This window comes from Elgaria multicarinata, chromosome 7 (assembly GCF_023053635.1).
Source record: "Elgaria multicarinata webbii isolate HBS135686 ecotype San Diego chromosome 7, rElgMul1.1.pri, whole genome shotgun sequence".
NCBI lineage: Eukaryota > Metazoa > Chordata > Lepidosauria > Squamata > Anguidae > Elgaria > Elgaria multicarinata.
This window is the reverse complement of record NC_086177.1, coordinates 51,034,939-51,052,901: the sequence shown is the minus strand read 5'-3', so window position 1 is coordinate 51,052,901 and position 17,963 is coordinate 51,034,939. Positions and strand designations below refer to the sequence as shown.

At 38.4% G+C, this 17,963-nt stretch overlaps 1 protein-coding gene across 2 annotated transcripts in view; it reads right to left on the bottom strand.

Moving 5' to 3' along the window:
• The window catches only part of PTPN2 (protein tyrosine phosphatase non-receptor type 2), a 35,526-nt gene that overhangs the window by 9,443 nt on the left and 8,120 nt on the right, over positions 1–17,963 (bottom strand). For both annotated transcript variants that reach the window (XM_063130535.1, XM_063130536.1), the window contains exons 3-7: positions 11,458–11,558; positions 7,709–7,807; positions 6,153–6,290; positions 4,092–4,301; positions 1,631–1,792 (exon numbers count right to left, since the gene is read on the bottom strand). In XM_063130535.1, the coding sequence (XP_062986605.1) occupies positions 1,631–1,792; positions 4,092–4,301; positions 6,153–6,290; positions 7,709–7,807; positions 11,458–11,558 (710 nt within the window). The remainder of the gene's footprint in view (positions 1–1,630; positions 1,793–4,091; positions 4,302–6,152; positions 6,291–7,708; positions 7,808–11,457; positions 11,559–17,963) is intronic.

The window sequence follows — 17,963 nt, the reverse complement described above, 5'->3', positions numbered from 1 at the left end:
TTCTGATGGAAAGTAATGGTTACAACCCATTGCTTCCTCATCAAGTGCTTCTTCAGTAGGATGTACTGTTATGATATTCCGTCACATCAAGGTAACACTGAGCATTTAAGGACTTTTAGGGAAAGATGTTCAAAACGAATGGTTTGGTTGGTTGGTTTCAGAACAATATCCAAAAACATGCTTACAATTTATTTGTATTAAAAATACATAATAATGACAATACTATGCAATAGGATAGGAATATAAATACTTTTGATCAACATTTCACTGTGCTTTTTAGGAGAGACACATAAAACTGCTCTTTAAATATTAATAAAAGGATCCAGATCCTCAACAGTCTGTTATGGTATTATTTATCATGCTGAAAGGGCAACTAGGTATGCAGTAAAGTAAGTGTTTTATATTATGCTATTACTCAGCATCAAGGCAGCATAAAACAGGTAGTAATGGGTGGTATCCAATTAACCCATTCTGATAACATATAGCTTTTGTTAGCTCCACATATACCCTCAAACTCTGCCTGAGGATTGGGAGGCTCTTTGGAGCAGATTTTGGGAAGTTATGGAGGGCTGCAGGGGAGAGGAAGCAAAAGTCCCACTGAGTTAATAAATTTTATTATCTCAGCTGTATTACATACATCTGTTAAATTTCTACAGATTTTTTTTATCAAGGCCTGGATGAGACAGCTAAAGCCATGGATTTCTAAATATATTTATTCTACAATGTAATTTAGTGTTCAACATCAGGACATGAGAATCTTGGTAGAAGTCATTTACCCAGAAAAGGTTCAAATAATGTCAGATAACTGAGCACAATTAACTATCATCATCTATATCAGGGGTTCAGATGCAGTGTCCACAGGCTCTATGACACCCGCAGGCATCACCAATGGCACCCGTGACAGCCACCCAATTTTTAAAAAAACAACTTCCCCCATTTTTTAAATATACATACATGGACTTCTATGAAATGCATACAACTTTCTTGACTTTAGTCAACGAAAGTAGACTAAATATCCAAATAAGTATCCATTTGGAGTCTGCATCTATATGCCACCCATTCAAATACTGATAGTGTTGTAAGGTCCCATTGGGTTATAACAGGTGAGTATGCTATCAAAAGAGTGCAGAGAATCCATTTACATTAACTATTTGTTAATTTCAGTGAAGCAGGTAAATTATTTAAAAGAGCATGCACATCAGTGAATATTAAAGACTGTTCCAATACAAAAAAGAAGCAACTACTAGACACTGCCAAAACATGTTTTTTTTAAAAAATTATGTGTATTGCACCACAAGCAACTATGCAAATTAGATAATCCCTTATTAAAATGATGTTGTGGTGTCCAATTGCTGTATCTGATTCAGCAAAAATAATTGTTTTTGCTGAATAAGATACAGACGAGACAGGCAGACACCATAGTGATGATCCACTAATTAGGCATTTTGTGGTGGTGCCCAGAGCATCGTCTCAAATTCCCAAATGTGCCCACAAGTCCAAAGAGGTTGGGGATTCCTGATCTATATGTATAAGCCCTAAAACAACCCAGTTTAAGCTCGCTAATGAACTGTATCATGAATTTTCCAGAGTGATCAATTTAAAGAGCAGTCAATTCATTCTAAAGATTTACCTGTATATTAGAATCACCCATTATATATTTTGCTCCTTCTATTATAGCCATGTATGAAAATCGCAGCTGGTCAGGAGTCTGGATAAGTCCCATTCGATATTTTCTCATATTCAATAATACTTGTTTAATGTCTACAGAAAGTGGATATTTTCTTTTTTCCATCTGTGAAAGAAAAACAGTAACTAGTTTTGGTAGCAGTGCTACAGATTAAGAACAGAGAGAAACTGTTTTCAAGTCAAGTATTTTTCATGCATGCATTTCAGTTTAAGTCCCATACCACTACCATTACAAAAAAAATGACCCTCAGGCCTCACTGACCAACTTGGCCTTGCACTGGTGGGAGTATCAACTATTTTAAAATACACAGTTAGTGGTAAGGTGAAATTAAATACATATACTACTAGTCCAACTTGTCCCAATGAGGACAGTGTGAAAAGAAAAGATTTTGACTTTCCCTGCCCGGCCTCACACATTTGAACTCAGGACATGGGGCGAAATCCAACATTATGCTAGCAAACATCCACTCAAGCAAGAGTAGTTTCCCTTCCCCTCCTCTCCCCTGCATGGCCCCAAAGCTCCCTGGGGTTCCACTGGCAGGACACCATTGGATATAACCCACTGTCTGCCTTTGTAACAACATAGAAGAGAAATAATACATAACTGCAGGAACTCTGCCTTTATACTCTTAAATCAGTCTCAGATAGTTTACATAATGTAAGATGCAAAAAATACAGAGCATAGATCTTATTCACACCTCTTTTATCCCTTCCACCCCCCTCCCATGGTAATCAAAAGAAAACTTAGGTTTGCTTAAAACATAATAATCCTGGTCCAAAAAACCATGGTTTCCTGGAGCAGGAACAAGCTAAAAGGTTTGACAAGTCCCCCCTCCCCTTGTTTGCCTAACTTCAGAGAAGATATAATTTTCCAAAACAAGAGTAAACAAATCGAAAAATAAATAAATAAAAAGAAACACATTGGAATTACATCTATTTATTGACAGGAGAGTAGTACATTTAATATATGTATATATGTCCTTTACCTTAGAAACCAAGATATAGGTGGAATCCATAGGCTGCTTGGAGTTTTTCTTTATAATTCTTCTCCATAACAGATTAAATTTTAGCTAGCTTCAGTTGGTATGTCAATTTTTATGCCATGGCTATTTGCCACAGTTCTGTACACCAAGATTTCAATGTTGGAAGTTCTGCAGATTCCGAACTTTTAGCTATGACACTTTGGGCTCCCATCAGTATGAACGCAATTAAGTCCTTAGATGTCACTTTTGCATTTTGTTCTTCCCATATTGTTAATAGGACAAATGCTGATGGAACATGTATGGTTTGATGTGTGATTACATTTGCCATTTCTGAGAATACGATGTTCCAAAACTGTGACACTAGAGGACATGCCCACCATACATGGATATATTAACCTTGCTGATTACTATATCGCCAACATTTTGTACTGTTTGGCCCTTTCTACACCTAAGGATTATCTCAGGAAAATGGAGGGATCGTCCCTGCCTGCTCCCGGGATCCCTGTGTGTCATTTGGATGCATTGGGATGATCCCGGGGAAAAAGGCAGATGTAGAAATGGCCATTGTATTAGCTATCCTTGCTAGATGTACTGGCGTGATATATCATCACTGTAACAATCAACGCATTCTCCCTGAGAATTGTTGGTACAGTTTTCTTTGATAGTATTATACTTTATCCCACACCTTTTGCTCTATTATCCTAATACCGTCTTCCCATATTATTTTCAATCAATCTGACATATTCGTATCTATTTCAATAAAATGTGAATACATTTTAGAAATTGATCCTTCTGTATTGATTATATGGTCCAATAATATATCTTCAAATTTTGTCATATTTCTTGTCATGCTTTGTTTTACTAAAGGATTTGTAATATGATAATGTATTTGATGGAGAAGCATCCAATTCAATTGCATTCCCAATTCATATGATATCATTTGTTAAACCAGCTCCATATGATGTCTAAACTAGGAAATTGTGGTTAAAGCGATTCCTACAAACCAGGATCAAACCAGAGCTTGCTGCCCTGCTTTGTAGAGACTGCTCAAATCAGGAATACCCAAATCACAGGATTGCTCAACAGTTTTCCAGCTCAAACATCATAGGAAATTGTTTTAACAAACAAGGATACTTTTCTGAAGCTGGGCACACAAGGGGCACCCAAGTTTGTTTAAGCTCCAGCAAATCATGGGTTGTTGGGACTGGGAACATGACATTTGAACTATAACCATATGGTGGTGGGTTGGATACTATATGTTTGATCTTCATTCTCAATATAGGAACACACACTGTTTTACATCTTCATTGCAGAATTCATTTTCAATTGTTACTCAAGAATAGTAATTTAGGATTTTTTCCCCAAAACACCCTAAAGTATTTGTACAGTCATTTTGGGATAGGTGTTTGCGGATTAACTTACCAAGACAAGGCATGTATCTACCAATGAAAATGTACCAGAGCGCCCAATTCCAGCACTACAGTGAATGACTGCTGGCCCGTGTTCAGGACTCAAAGAACCAGATTCTCTGACTTTAAACAAGAAATTGAGGAATGAAGCTGGAGATTCAGGAACTCCAAAATCTGGCCATGTAGTATAATGAAAATGGAATATCACTCTGGATTCACACGTCTAAGAAAAAAACAAATATAAAAATATTAGAGCAGTTCTTTGGGACACATTTAACATATTTATGCATCCAAGCAAGATAACAAGAACTCAAAAAGTTTGCTTGAAATGCAGCACTTTGGGTCACTACAATAAAAATCTCAGATGAGGCTCCACCCTAGCTACTGAGCGAAATTACATTTCACAAAATCATAGCTTTAAAATAGGTGTGACTGTGTTGCAAGTATAGCCCCAGCTATCTTTATTATTAAGTTGTAGATGTCATCTGCCTTGCCCCCATGCCCAATGCTTAATTCCTTTTTGCAACTACCCCAAAGGGATTTGAGCTGCTAATACCAACACACACAAAAACCTGACAGCTGTCTAAAGGTTGCTGAGGCAGTATTTTGCTCACCTGTTCCCAAGAAACACAGCCACTACCACTGCACTATAGCCTTGTCTCCGTGCTGGCAATGCTGTGTGACATGGCACCCAGGAACTCTTAGGAAGGCGAGCCTTGCTCAGAGCTTTGCTTATTTTTTGATGGGGGGAGGCGGAGTTACAGTCCCATAGTTAATGTATCTAAAAACAATTCATTCTGTACTGGCCCTTTCTATTTTTTTGCTACTACAACATGTTTCTTGGTGTTGCCACTTTACAAATTTTGAGTTATCTACAATGTTTTCAAACTTATACACAATTGGGGAATGGATATAGCTTTGTGCACATATGCAGCAGGATTAGGTAGTATAACCCTTAGTATAACCCTCTGCTCTGGAGAGGTCACCAGTGAGGGAGGAAGCAGCAGCCAGGCATCTCTCCACCGTGCCTGGGTCCAGCTCCAGCTGAGAGCCCCCTCCCTCTTGCTACCAACTGTCTCTGGAGAGGCCACCAGTGAGGGAGGAAGCAGCAGCCAGGCATCTCTCCACCGTGCCTGGGTCCAGCTCCAGCTGAGAGCCCCCTCCCTCCTGCTACCAACTGTCTCTGCAGAGGCCACCAGTGAGGGAGGAAGCAGCAGCCAGGCACTTCTCCACCGTGCCTGGGTCCAGCTCCAGCTCAGAGCCCCCTCCCTCCTGCTACCAACTGTAACTGCTGAACTTTGCAACTAAGATTATAGTGCCTGAATTTGCTTTCCTTTCCCCCCTCCTCCTCCTCCCTCCCAATCCCCTTTCCTTTTGTGTCATGTCTTTTAGATTGTAAGCCTGTGGGCAGGGACTGTCAAGAAATACTTTTGTAAGCCGCCGTGAGAGCCTTTTTTGGCTGAGTGGCGGCATAGAAATCCTTAAATAAATAAAATAAATAAATAAAACCCATTCTACCACTTCAGGGTGCATAGAAGAAAATCCTGATTTGCATGTTCCTCATCTAAAAAGCTTTCTGAAAGTAAAAGCCTATGCACAATATGGAGAATTATCTAAAGCAATCCAAAAGTTTGCTCTCTACCAGTTATTGTTTAAATATTATTGTTAAATATAAGGCAAACATTTAATTAACTTATTAGTACACCCTCACACTAATATTCAAATAATATTTCATTTATACTAGTCTTTAATGTTTTCACATTCACTTTGAGAAAACTGCATGTTAAATAAAAATGGTCAGTAATAGAAAAAGACATGTATTAAGTCAGGCCTTAAGAGCATCTACAGAGCTTTTCCATTTGCCTACGTGGTTTTTATAACAGCCACCTCTTTGTGCACCAAGGGACTCTCATGCTTTGGCTCCTGTGGAAAAACTGTCATAGGGATGCAGACAATTATGACTGATATCAAAAATACACAATTTGCATTAAATACGCCAAGGCAATAGTAACAGCTACATACACCTTTCATAAGGATTTTGGAGATTGTATGCACAATTTTGATGAGAGCTTACATTGATATTTTCTAGCTGAAGTTGGCGTACTGTATAGTAAGATTTGACATCTTCAGATTTTAGCCTCACACAAAATCCTGTCTCTTTGTACATCATTTCCTCCTCCTCCTTTGTTGGCCAGTATTGTGCACATTTCACCTAAGTTGTAAAATAATAATATTGCAATAAGAATGTATCACATACTTTATATTACAATACTATACTTGGCATCATACAAACTTATTCCAGTATATACAAATAATCCTTCCACACTGCTCCTAGATTCTAAACAACATTGGTTTGTTTGTTTTAAAAATGGATGAAATGGAACAGTATTAACTCTGATGAACTATTTTAAAAGCCAGAAGCTTATAGAATAGGGTGTGTGCATACTATATAGTTACGGATATATACAAGCAGATTTTTTTTAGTACACTATTCAGATTCTTTATGGGTATGTTCAGCATCATTTGTACAGCAGTTCATATTCACTGAATTTACTCCAAGTTCTTCCAGATTCAGAAAATAAGGGGACTGCAAATTTAGGAGATCAGCTGCATACTTGTGCTACACAGCCTTTTTTTTTTTTAGCATTATACAGTATATTTTAATGGAACTTCTGTATTGTTTATTTATTACATTTCTATACACCCCCCCGCCCCGATAGCCAAAACACTGGTTCACAAAAATTAAATTCACAAGTAGAGAATAAAAACAATATCAAATATAAAAGCTTAAAACTACAATATTAAAGTAAAACCAGAATAAAACCTAGCAGCAATGCAGAGATTTAAAATAGAGTAACAAATTTAAAGCAGCGCAGCTAAAAGACTTGAATGCTAAAATTCATGGGAAAATAAAATGTTCTTCAACTGGTGTGGGAATGAATACAAGTTAGATGCCAGGGAACCCCTCTAGGGAGCTCATTTCACAGCTGGGGGGCCACAGAAGAAAAGGCCGCTTTCCTGGTAGCCACCTGCCTCACTTCATTATCTAAAACTACTCAAATGCAGTCTAAAAAACTATTCAACTACTGCTAATTCAGTCACTAGGTTCCTAATGTCAAGAATACATACACATTTTATATTATAAATATAGATCTCAAACTGATAGTAATTTATAGATGTATATACTGTCAAACTGACAAATGACCTCGGAGTAGCTTACAATCATAAATCCTCCAAACAGTAAAACAACTACCAACACAATATAACAAATGAAATTTTTTTTAAAAAAATTAAGATATCAAAACATTAAAAATATTAAAGAGCCAGCAGTTAAACTGATAAGACAGCAAATTAAAGATTAAACACCCATTGGAATAGGAAGAACTTAGCCCAATGTCTAGAAGTACCCAGTGGGCACAAGGTGGATCTCCTTGGAAAGGGCAACTACAGAGACTGCCTACTGCACTACTGTGGGCGGTGGCATCCAAAGAAGAGCCACCGAAGATGAACTTAACTAGGAACATACAGGAGAAGGCACTCTTTCAGGTAGAACGATAGACTCGTTAATGACAGATTGGTGCCAATATAACTGATATTAATGCAGAACTTTAAACATTTAAGACAACTCACCGAATCTTTCTCGACAATTCTGTTCAGCATGACAACTGCTTTGGTCTTTTGTTGCCATACCATTAGCCAGAAATGGCAACAAGTATTAGGAAGTGGACCCTGTACAAGTAAAAGAAAGGTGTTAGTCAATCAGGAGTCCAACATGACTCAGAACTGAACCAATATTTATGAAAGCAGACAAAGTTCAAACAAAAGCACTGTTGAAATTTACTGGTCTCTTGTAAGAGTGATGGAACAAAATAGAATTTGCAGAAGGCTTTTTAGCAGCAATATCTGCGTCAGTGCAGTGTCGGTAATATCTGCATGTACAACAGAAGTCCTTTACCAATAATCTAAATGGATAATCATGCTGAGGACGTGTTGAATAACCTAAGGCTCTGAGTCAGAGCCTTCTTGTCTGGGACTATTTGTATTTGTCTGGTCTAAGCCCCAGGCACAGCACAGCAATGGTTCATGTGGGTTTCTTTGCCAGAGGTTCACCTAATCAAATGAGCTATTTTTCATGCACAAGAATAACTTCTTTGCACTAGTTTAGATGTCTCAGGAAAGCACAATCTCTTCACAACACTTCATTGTTGCATAGCTTTGCTAGGAACAGGGCCAAGCAATCATCCCTCTTCCTCCCCCACCCTGAAATACAGGGCGCTGCCTTGGTGTAGAATCGATATAATTGAAATAAGAAGGTATTCTCTTATTAATAGTTTAGTTGCATAGTCTTAGGATTGTCTCCCTATCTTTCCTTTAAAATGAACCTTTCTCTACTCAGCCTGTTGTTTCTTCACTAGCAATAAAAATTGCTTCACTTCATGACCCTCTGGAGCTGGAGCTCTGCCCCGCTTTCCTTGATATAGGCAGGCCTGGACTACAGGCACCATAGTGAACTTTAAACCTTCTATTGAGATATAACTAATGTAATGCAATAAGAAACAAAGAGAGATGTGTGTAAACATGACCCTGAATGTAACACAAATTGTAAATATCCTGGATGTACTGGTGTTTTCAAAACATTTAAGTGTCAATAGACAACATCACTAGGAGGAGGTGAAAGGAAGCAAAGACAGCAATCTAATGTGAAATGCCCTGGCTCTGGTGGGAGAGGAGCAAAAGAATGTTAATGGCTTTGAGATTCTAGGAAAGGCAGATGGAGGGAGGGTATTAAGATATGGGCCAGGAACCCTGAGTTCTCTGATGTAGCAAGATGGAGATGGGCCTGCAAAGGGGATGATAGTACCAGATGTTTTAATAACAAAGAACAAGTACTTTATGACCACAGAAACAAAGTTGAGGAGTGCTAGGGATTCAGAAGATGCTGTCAATCTTTCAATTTATGCTGGAACTAGAAATGATGTATTATCAACAAAGAACACTTCAAACACCTCATTTGATGCCATAGACCCCAACGAGAGACACAGTGTATAAAACCTCTTGTACTGCCAGCATTAGGGAGGGGCATAGCCTTTCGATGGTCAAACATGCACGTATCGTCATTATCCTCAATCCAAAGGACATGCATTCCGGTGTTCTGGCCAAACAATGAGTTTGTGAATGTGTTTTGGGTGAATCTCACGAGTGAGATCCATCATCCAGGGCATTGATAAGGGCTTTGCTTTGCCATACTTCATGTGTTGGTTTTCGGGTGATACAGCCAACTAAGGAGCGAGGGACGGTTTCTCGTTGGCGTGCATTGCGCTTGCCACTGGGCAAGCGTGAACCAACGAGCTCCATTTCCCAAGACTCAGTTGGCAAGAATTGTATAATCCAACAGAGGCTAACCATATATTTAGTCAAACAAAACACCACAGTTAGGTAACTAAGCTTGTAACTAGGGGGTGAGCAACCTCCTAAGACAGCTAAGAATTCTCACTTTCACAGAGAGTGCAACTCTTTGAGAATATTTGTAACACTGTAGTCCAGTGTGTGCGTGTGTGTGTGTGTGTGTGTGTGTGTGAAGCTCTGAGAATATTTGTAAATGCTTCCTTTGTTTTATTTTATTTATTGCTAATCCTTTTCACCATTTCCCTAAGCGAATCCTTTGCTTGCTTTATTTTATTTTATTTTTTGCTTGCTTTACAAACTGGTTGCGTTTCCTGACTCCTCCTCATAAGGTCCAAGCCATTCCAGCCTGATCAACTGAGGGGTTTATTAGTTATTTAAATCCACTTTTCACACCACCTCCCATTGTGCACTAGCTACACTGCAAAGATACCAGCTTGCATTAAGACACAGCCCCTCATTTCATCTAAACCTGGAACCTCTGGATTAACGCCAGTTAAAAAATCAGAAAAATAAGGCAGAACATAATGGGAGGAGAGATGGGGAAGGGTGAGGGAAGAACTTGGTTCTGACACTCATTACTAGATGCATAAACATTATTATATTTATATTATTATTATTATTATTATATTTATTTGTATCCTGCCTTTTTTTGCCCAATACTGGGCCTCAAGATGGCCTTACAAAATTTAAAACATATACATTTTAAAACCTATGAAAAGAAATATACAAAAGTTAAAAATATATTACAAAATTAAAGCATTAAACATTTAAAATACATGACAAGTTTAAAAGTACTTAGCATAGACAGAGGCCCAGATTATTTGACAAAGGCCTGCTGGAACAAAAAAGGTTTTGCCTGTCTCCAAAAGCACATCAAGGAGGGAGAGTCTAGCTTCCCTGGGAAGAGAGCACTGGAGCAGCCACTGAGAAGGCCCTCTCCCATGTTCTCACCAGGCGCGCCTGTGATGATGGTGGGACTGAAAGAAGGGCTTCCCCAGAAGATCTCAAAGCACGGGCAGGTTCATAAGGGAGAATACGGTCTTTCAGATAACCTGGACCTGAGCCGTATAGGGCTTTATAGGTCATAACCAGCACTTTGAATTATGCCCAGAAACAGACTGGAAGCCAGTGGAGCTGTTTTAACAAGGGAGTTGTATGCGCCCTGTAACTGGCCCCAGTCAACACTCTGGCTGCAGTTCTTTGAACCAGCTGAAGTTTCTGAACACTCTTTAAAGGCAGCCCCATGTAGAGCATGTTACAGTAATCCAATCAGGATGTAACTAAGGCATGTGTCACCGGGGCCAGGTCCGACATCTCTAGGAACGGGCACAGCTGGTGCACTAGCTTTAACTGTGCTAATGCGCTGAAACCTGGGCAATCCAGGTTCAGGGCTGAATCCAGAAGTATACCCTGTGTCTGCAGACCTGTGTCTTCAGGGGGAGTGTAACCCCATCCAGCACAGGCTGAATCCCTATTCACTGATCTGCCTTTCGACTGACCAGGAGCAGCTCTGTCTTGTCTGGATTAAGCTTCAATTTGTTCGCCCTCATCCAATCCATTACTGCCAACAGACACCAGTTTAGCACAGAAACCACTTCCTTGGAATTGGGTGGAAAGGAGTAGTAGAGTTGAGTATCATCAGCGTACTGGTGGCACTGCACCCCAAAACTCCAGATAACCTCTCCCAAAAGTTACATATATTTGTTAAATAGCATGGGGGACAAAACAGAACCCTGAAGGACTCCACAGGCCAATGGCCAAGGAGTCAAACAGGAGTTCCCCAGCACCACCTTCTGGGTCCACCCGACCAGGAGGGAATGGAGCCACTGTAAAACAGTGCCTCCAAGTCCCATCCCAGCAAGGTGGCTCAGAAGGATACCATGGTCGATGGTATCAAACGCATTATCATCTGAACCAGGCCTCTATCTTCATATGAGAATTAAGACACTAAACATATAATGCATAATACTTACCTGTGTTAATATATAATTTCTCTGAGCTTCTTCATTAACCACCAAGCTTGCATTGATATAATCATTGTCTGTGTTCTGCAGTATTACACGACTGTGGTCATCTTGAAATAAACATAATCAGGAGAGCATTAAGGTCCATATTTTCAGTATTAAAAATGACTTTTTATACATGACTTTAACCATATAAGTATCTTAAAGTACCGCTAGACAAGGAATTGTGGTATAAGATATTGGGTAAAATCCAATTAGTGCCACTCCGCCAATGAAAGGCTTCCATCAGGAGAATGGAGAGGGGGTAATTCCTGAATCTTCCGTTGCCCCCCATCTGGTCTAGAGGGTTGTGGAATCCCTCTGGAGCACATTTAGAGAAATGCAGGGGACTGCAGAGGGGAGGAGAGGAAGGGAAAATTCAATTGTTTAAGCAGAAGTCTATTCATGTATGGAACCTATTTTATTTAAACTATTTATATCACACCTTCCAGCTTCCAAACCTCATTAATACTCTATTGTGCAACCAGTTTTGCTTGCAAGAAAGAGCCCATCCCCCCCCCCCCCCCGGTTTTGGAAGCAAATGAAGGAAGGATATGCTACAGGAGGAAAGATACTATGAAGTAGAAAATCCCCTCATACGACAAGCATATGATTTGATTTAAATCAATTTGATTAAATCATAATTTAAATCACTTCTCTGAAGGACTCAATCAGTTTAAAATACCTATGAGGAAGATTTTATTTAAAGATCATTTTCAGTAGTTCATTATTATTTAATATAACCTAAATATATTTTCAGAAACATGTAAGTTTCATTGGAATAGGTACACATTAAACAATGACTCTGAATTATTTCCAGATCAATTTTCATCCAAAAATGGAATGATAATTTGGTTATTTTAGTATTAAATCAGAATGAACTTGTGAAGTCATTCAGGAGATGAAACAGCTCCAACTGTTCAATTAATCATGTTATTTTTGTCATGATGTGCCAGAATCACAACCACCAAAGATGCTTTTAAACTGTGTGAATAAGATTGTTGAAGAAGAAAACTAACCAGAAGAATAAACAACATTAACAAAACACTTACATGGATTTTTGAATGGTTAGCTACTTCAGTTTTTAGATAAAACTAAAGTTCTTAAAACTAAAGAGCTTCTGCTATGGGGCGGTACATAAATGTAATTAATAAATAAATAAAAAATAAAATTTAGGCAATTTCAACCACAGCAGGTACAGAAACAAATATTCCCAAATGTGGTCACTTTTATGGCCTGCTGCTGCCATCCTAGGTATTTTCATTCTATAGTGGAGGATACATGGAGCAGAAGTTTCTTCAGACTCAGGACTCCATGAATATGTTATGTTCACTTTCTGTTTCATTTTCTATTCCCTATCCCATGCATTATATTCAGACTCTTCTTCCTTGTTCAGTTCAGATCTATTGCATCTCCCCAAATTCTCTATTCACTGGCCTTCTCTATCTTTGCACACAGAGGCAAGAATGCGAGCAAGAGAGCGAGCATGCACTTTTGTACACCACGTGCAGTCAGTGCACATTAGGACTGCAAGTTACCTCCCATCTCCATAAACCGCTGTTAAATTACTCACACAATGAAAACAAACCTGAGCCACCTCTTCGTGCTATCATTTCAGGAAACAATTCTGGGCTACATCCAACTATACACCAGCAGACTTCTACTCACACAATGCGAGTTTCCTCTGTCCTCCTCCTAAACCTCCAGGACAGATTTGGAAGACACGCATGTTGGAGGGGGGATCTAACACATCAGCAGTGTCTGTTCCGCTGGCTGAAGGGTACCACTGTATAAAATCCTCTGCCACCAGACCCTCATATCATATATGCATGCACACTAGAGATGTGAAGGCCCCAAAAAACCCAGAAAAATTCAGGGAAAAATTGCTTTTCCCGGTTATTCCTGAAGCCTTTTTTTTCTGGAAAATTGGAAAAAGTGAAAAAAGAAAAATGGATTCTGTATTGTTTTATTTTAGCATGATGAATAAAATGGTTAAGACAAGGTGTTCATATATTTACAAATGATTTCAAAAAACTATGTACAGTATCAGATTATTGCAATTTCTGCGCACCAAGGACAAGCAAGTCCTAGGTTGCAAACAGAGACTACAACTCTCAAACGCAAGAGCAAGATGCATTTCTGCCTCTAGGGGGCACTGCCATTGAAGTACAGATTGAAACTGAGTGATAGCTATAGCTCAGGAAATGAATCTGATTAAATTTCATGAATATTAATTGAATCTTGGTGTCCCCGCTTTTTCTCAGTTCTTTTTATGGGAATGAGTGCTTTATGTCTGCTAGACACTGCAGAGGACTAGCGCAGACATCATTTTCTTTTTTTAACTAATATTGATGGTTTCTTCTGTTGTTTTTTAAATAGTTTTTTGCCTGCTCTTCATACACTGGCAAAACCAAAGAGGTTCCTTACATTTCAGGTGTTCATTACAGTTCAAGAGCTTGTAGCTCCATATGTTACCAAAAAAAAGTAAAAAAATTAACCAAGTAAATTCAATTTGTAATAATTGTTTGAATACACTGTACTTTCAATATACCAAATATAATAATTTTATGCCAAACCGACTTGTCCATAATTACATTTGATGTTCCTAAAGTAACAAAGTGACTTTTAATCTGTAAAAAGGGCTAATATTTCAGTGTTTTGTTTTCCAACCCACACCCCCCCAATCCAATCCCCCCCCCAAAAAAAAATTCAGAAAAACACATTTTTCCATCATGGCTTCAAAATTTCCAGAAATTTTACATCTGTAATGCACACATAACAGGATATGTGTTTACCACTGAGCAAGTGAGCCCAGAGTCTGTTTACTTCAGTTTAGGGGAACTGTGGCTTATAAAATGGGTGTCAGATTCTTCAGTCATATGAAAAATCCTGACATTTCCCCCAATACCAGTAGCATTTATTATTTTTTGGCTCACAGCTGTAGCTATTATACAACATCAAGTCTCATCTCCCAAGACTAAATTCTTATTGAGAATTTCCCCAAGACTTATGCTTCTCACAACACTCACCAGCAAGTCTCCTGCCCATAATAATATATGAAAGTATTTCTTAAAAACTGCTAGGTAATCAGTTAAGGATTGGAAACTAGATAGAGTAGCATTCCACTGAGATGAAAAGCAAACACAAGGATTCTTCTGCTGAAGAACCATAGCGGCAATCCAAGAAACTACTTAATTGTACAGAGGAACTGTGTTAATAGCATTCCTTGTTGCTTTGTCTGTGGCAGCTCAACAGCAGGTGCAACCTGCTGTTAAAACTGTTCAATGGGTTGCCTCATAGCATGCTGGAGATGAAGCAAGAAATACAGCAGAAAACATCCCGGCTATGGAAATAGTTTGCTTATGCGAATATAAGCATCTCATTTGGGTTACAGCCAGGACTTACATCCTGAGTGTACCTGGAGCGATACTACACAGAAAGAAACTACAGGGAATGGGAGGGTGGATTTATAGGCACAACCAAAACAGGAGTAGTTGAAAAATGGAGACCAAACCCTAACTTCTTGTCACTGACTGAAGGGAAATCTAATCACACATTTTTAAAAAAAACAAGCATAGATCAGGCAATTATTCTGAAACCTGGTTGTTGTTTTAAACTTGTATTTAAAATGATTTAAAACTACCTTTGGTTTCACTAGAACACATAAACCATTATACTTCTCTTTCACAGGCCAAGCTGCCATCTCCCTCTCCAAAGGAGGACTGTGCTCATAAAGGATATTTTTAGTTCCATTCTTCTACATAAATACATGCAATATGAGTATCCAAGATGAAGGAATGGGCATATACATGTTTTTTCAAGGCTTATAGGCTATTGAACACTTTGATTGAAAAGGATTTCCTGTTTTCCAGAAAATACATAGTATCTGGTAGTCTACATAGGCAAATTTCATGTGCAACTGATGCAAGATCTCCATTTTTCCAAGGGGGATATAAGCTCCTGCAAATCAGAATTTTAAAAACTACATTAAAATATAATTGTTTTCAAAACAAACAGTCTTTCTTGGAAATGAAATTGTTAAAGTTTCTCTTTTCATGTATCAATTTATTGGAACTCAAATGTTTCTGCTGGACAGAAACCAAAGCCTTTGTAAATACTACATGCCATTTGCCAACAGGAAAAACTTAAGATCTTGTTATAGTAAATCACACATACTGGTACTAGCGTTCTCGGAAATATGATGTCAGCAAGTATTGTTTTAACCATTGAGTCACCAAGAAGCTGCTCTTTCATTTTATATCCAGGGCAACTTTTTTGCCTCACTTCTAAGCTTTGCTCCATCCATATCAACAAGAGAGCTTCTAGTCTAGTTTTTCAAACTATTCTTCACCTCTAACCACAACAAAAAAGGCACAAATTCTCTATGCAGGTCATGAAGGGGAAACAACCCACAGCTCTGCTTCATTTACCCATAAAGACTTTTAATTCTGAAACAACCACCCCACAACCGTTAAAAGCGATCTCATATGGTGAGCCCTCCTTTCAGCGATATCTGCATAACCCTAAACACACAAGAACTTCACTTTCCATGACTGCAGAGAAGACAGACCAGAGTTTCAAGAAACCGATGTGCAATGCTTCAATTCCCTAAGGCAAGAGGAGAAAAATGATGCCCTGATTATAAATGAATCCAACACTGTGGGCAAGGTCTTTGTTCGAAAGAGCCTATTTGCCACTGTTCTGAACTAGTGGATGGTGGCAAGTACAGAGAACTCAGGATTATTTTTCAATTAAGAGACTATGTAAACAATCCTTTCTATAAGTGAAGATGTAGTGCTATACAGAATATATACTAGCACATGATCTGGCAGCTTGTCCATAAGCACTGATGCAGCGCTTTATTTTTCCAAGGAAAATTTTCTGTTTCATAAGTTTATTAGTAACAATGAACAGATGCCATTTGCAAATACAATATTAGAAATCTTGGCAGCTTCACATGTGTAATCAATGTTTTTCAGATATTATCCCTAGCAAGTATTGAGAGAATACATCTGTCATTGGAATACATCTATGTCTCAGTATGAAACATAATAGTAACAGCAAAACTGAAGATGCCCCAGCAACATTAGTGTGGAAGAGAGTTTAACTCCACTGAAACAGATAAGTAGTTGTCAGCATATCATGCACAGTTCTTTGGACAGCTAAAATTGATTAGTGCAGTCTTCCCCAACCTAGTGCCCTTCAGTTGTGTAGGGCTACAGCTCCCATTATGCCCAGCCAGCCATTGTTGACTAGGTGATTCTGGAAGTTGCAGTCCAACACAACTTGAGGGTACCAGGTTGGGAAAGGCTAATTAATGTGTCAACCATTTTGAATACCTTGTCTTATTCCTTTCTTGCATTTAAACAATGTAAGAGAACTACCTATTGTCTTTAAATTTTTACAAGTATTAAAAAATGTTCTACATAATATAACATTTAAATCACATTAAGTGTGTTTTAATTTTCCTCCTCAAATGTTATAGGTAAAATTATTGTGGCATATTGGGGCAAAAAATTAACATGGGGTATTTTTTAGCTTTGTTGTTTATTCCATTTATATTTAATAAATGCTAAATAAGATCACTCTGCACTGGAAACATTTCCAAAAAAATTCTAATTCAGATTTTTCTGGAAACCCACACTATTGTGCATAAGCCACTTAACTTGGAAAAGCCTCCACAGACTTCAATAGAATTTTAGAAAGTGTTCTCCAGTGTGTTTTTGCCAGAAATACTCAAGAGACAGAAGACTGAATTTATTCTACTTCCATTGAAAGATGTCCTGAAGGTTACTGTGACCTGGAATCCTTACTCCTACCCAGCAGTTCAGTAAAACAGCAAAAGCTAGTGTACTGGCAATACTATCCTAACCACATCCACAAAATGTAACATTTACAGAATGTCTGAAACAAATGCTCATAATACCATAGAACGTGCTAGCTTACATGGAGTGGAAATCTTGAAACACAGTTCCCATTTTGACTGTCTGAACATGTTTAAGATATTTTCAACCACTTAGCTTGTTCTCTCTAAATATGAGTCTTTAACCAGATGAGTAATAGCAAACGGCACAGAAACTCCCCCAATCCCCAGTTAGATGTTTGACCACAAGAACAAATCCTCTTCCTTCTGAAAGATACCAGAAGTATCCTCCTTCTCTTATTTCAACAGCATTACTAAGCTACATTCAGGAAAACTTTACTATCTTAACAGCATAAAATGAAGTCTGCCATTACTATTATAGAAAAAGTACAGGCAGGCACAACACAGGAAGTGACGGTTGCTTATTGCAAAGTCAGCCTTTTTTGACGACTTTAGAAATTCAGACAAAAATGTTTACCCAGGGTTCCAGGACATAGTCTGAAGAAAAATGATGTAATCAGGTATGAGTCTGTTCAGCATCTGGACAGAAGACTACTTAGGAACCCTAAGTACACTGCCTTGAATTCCATAGAAGGAAGGCAACATCTACATA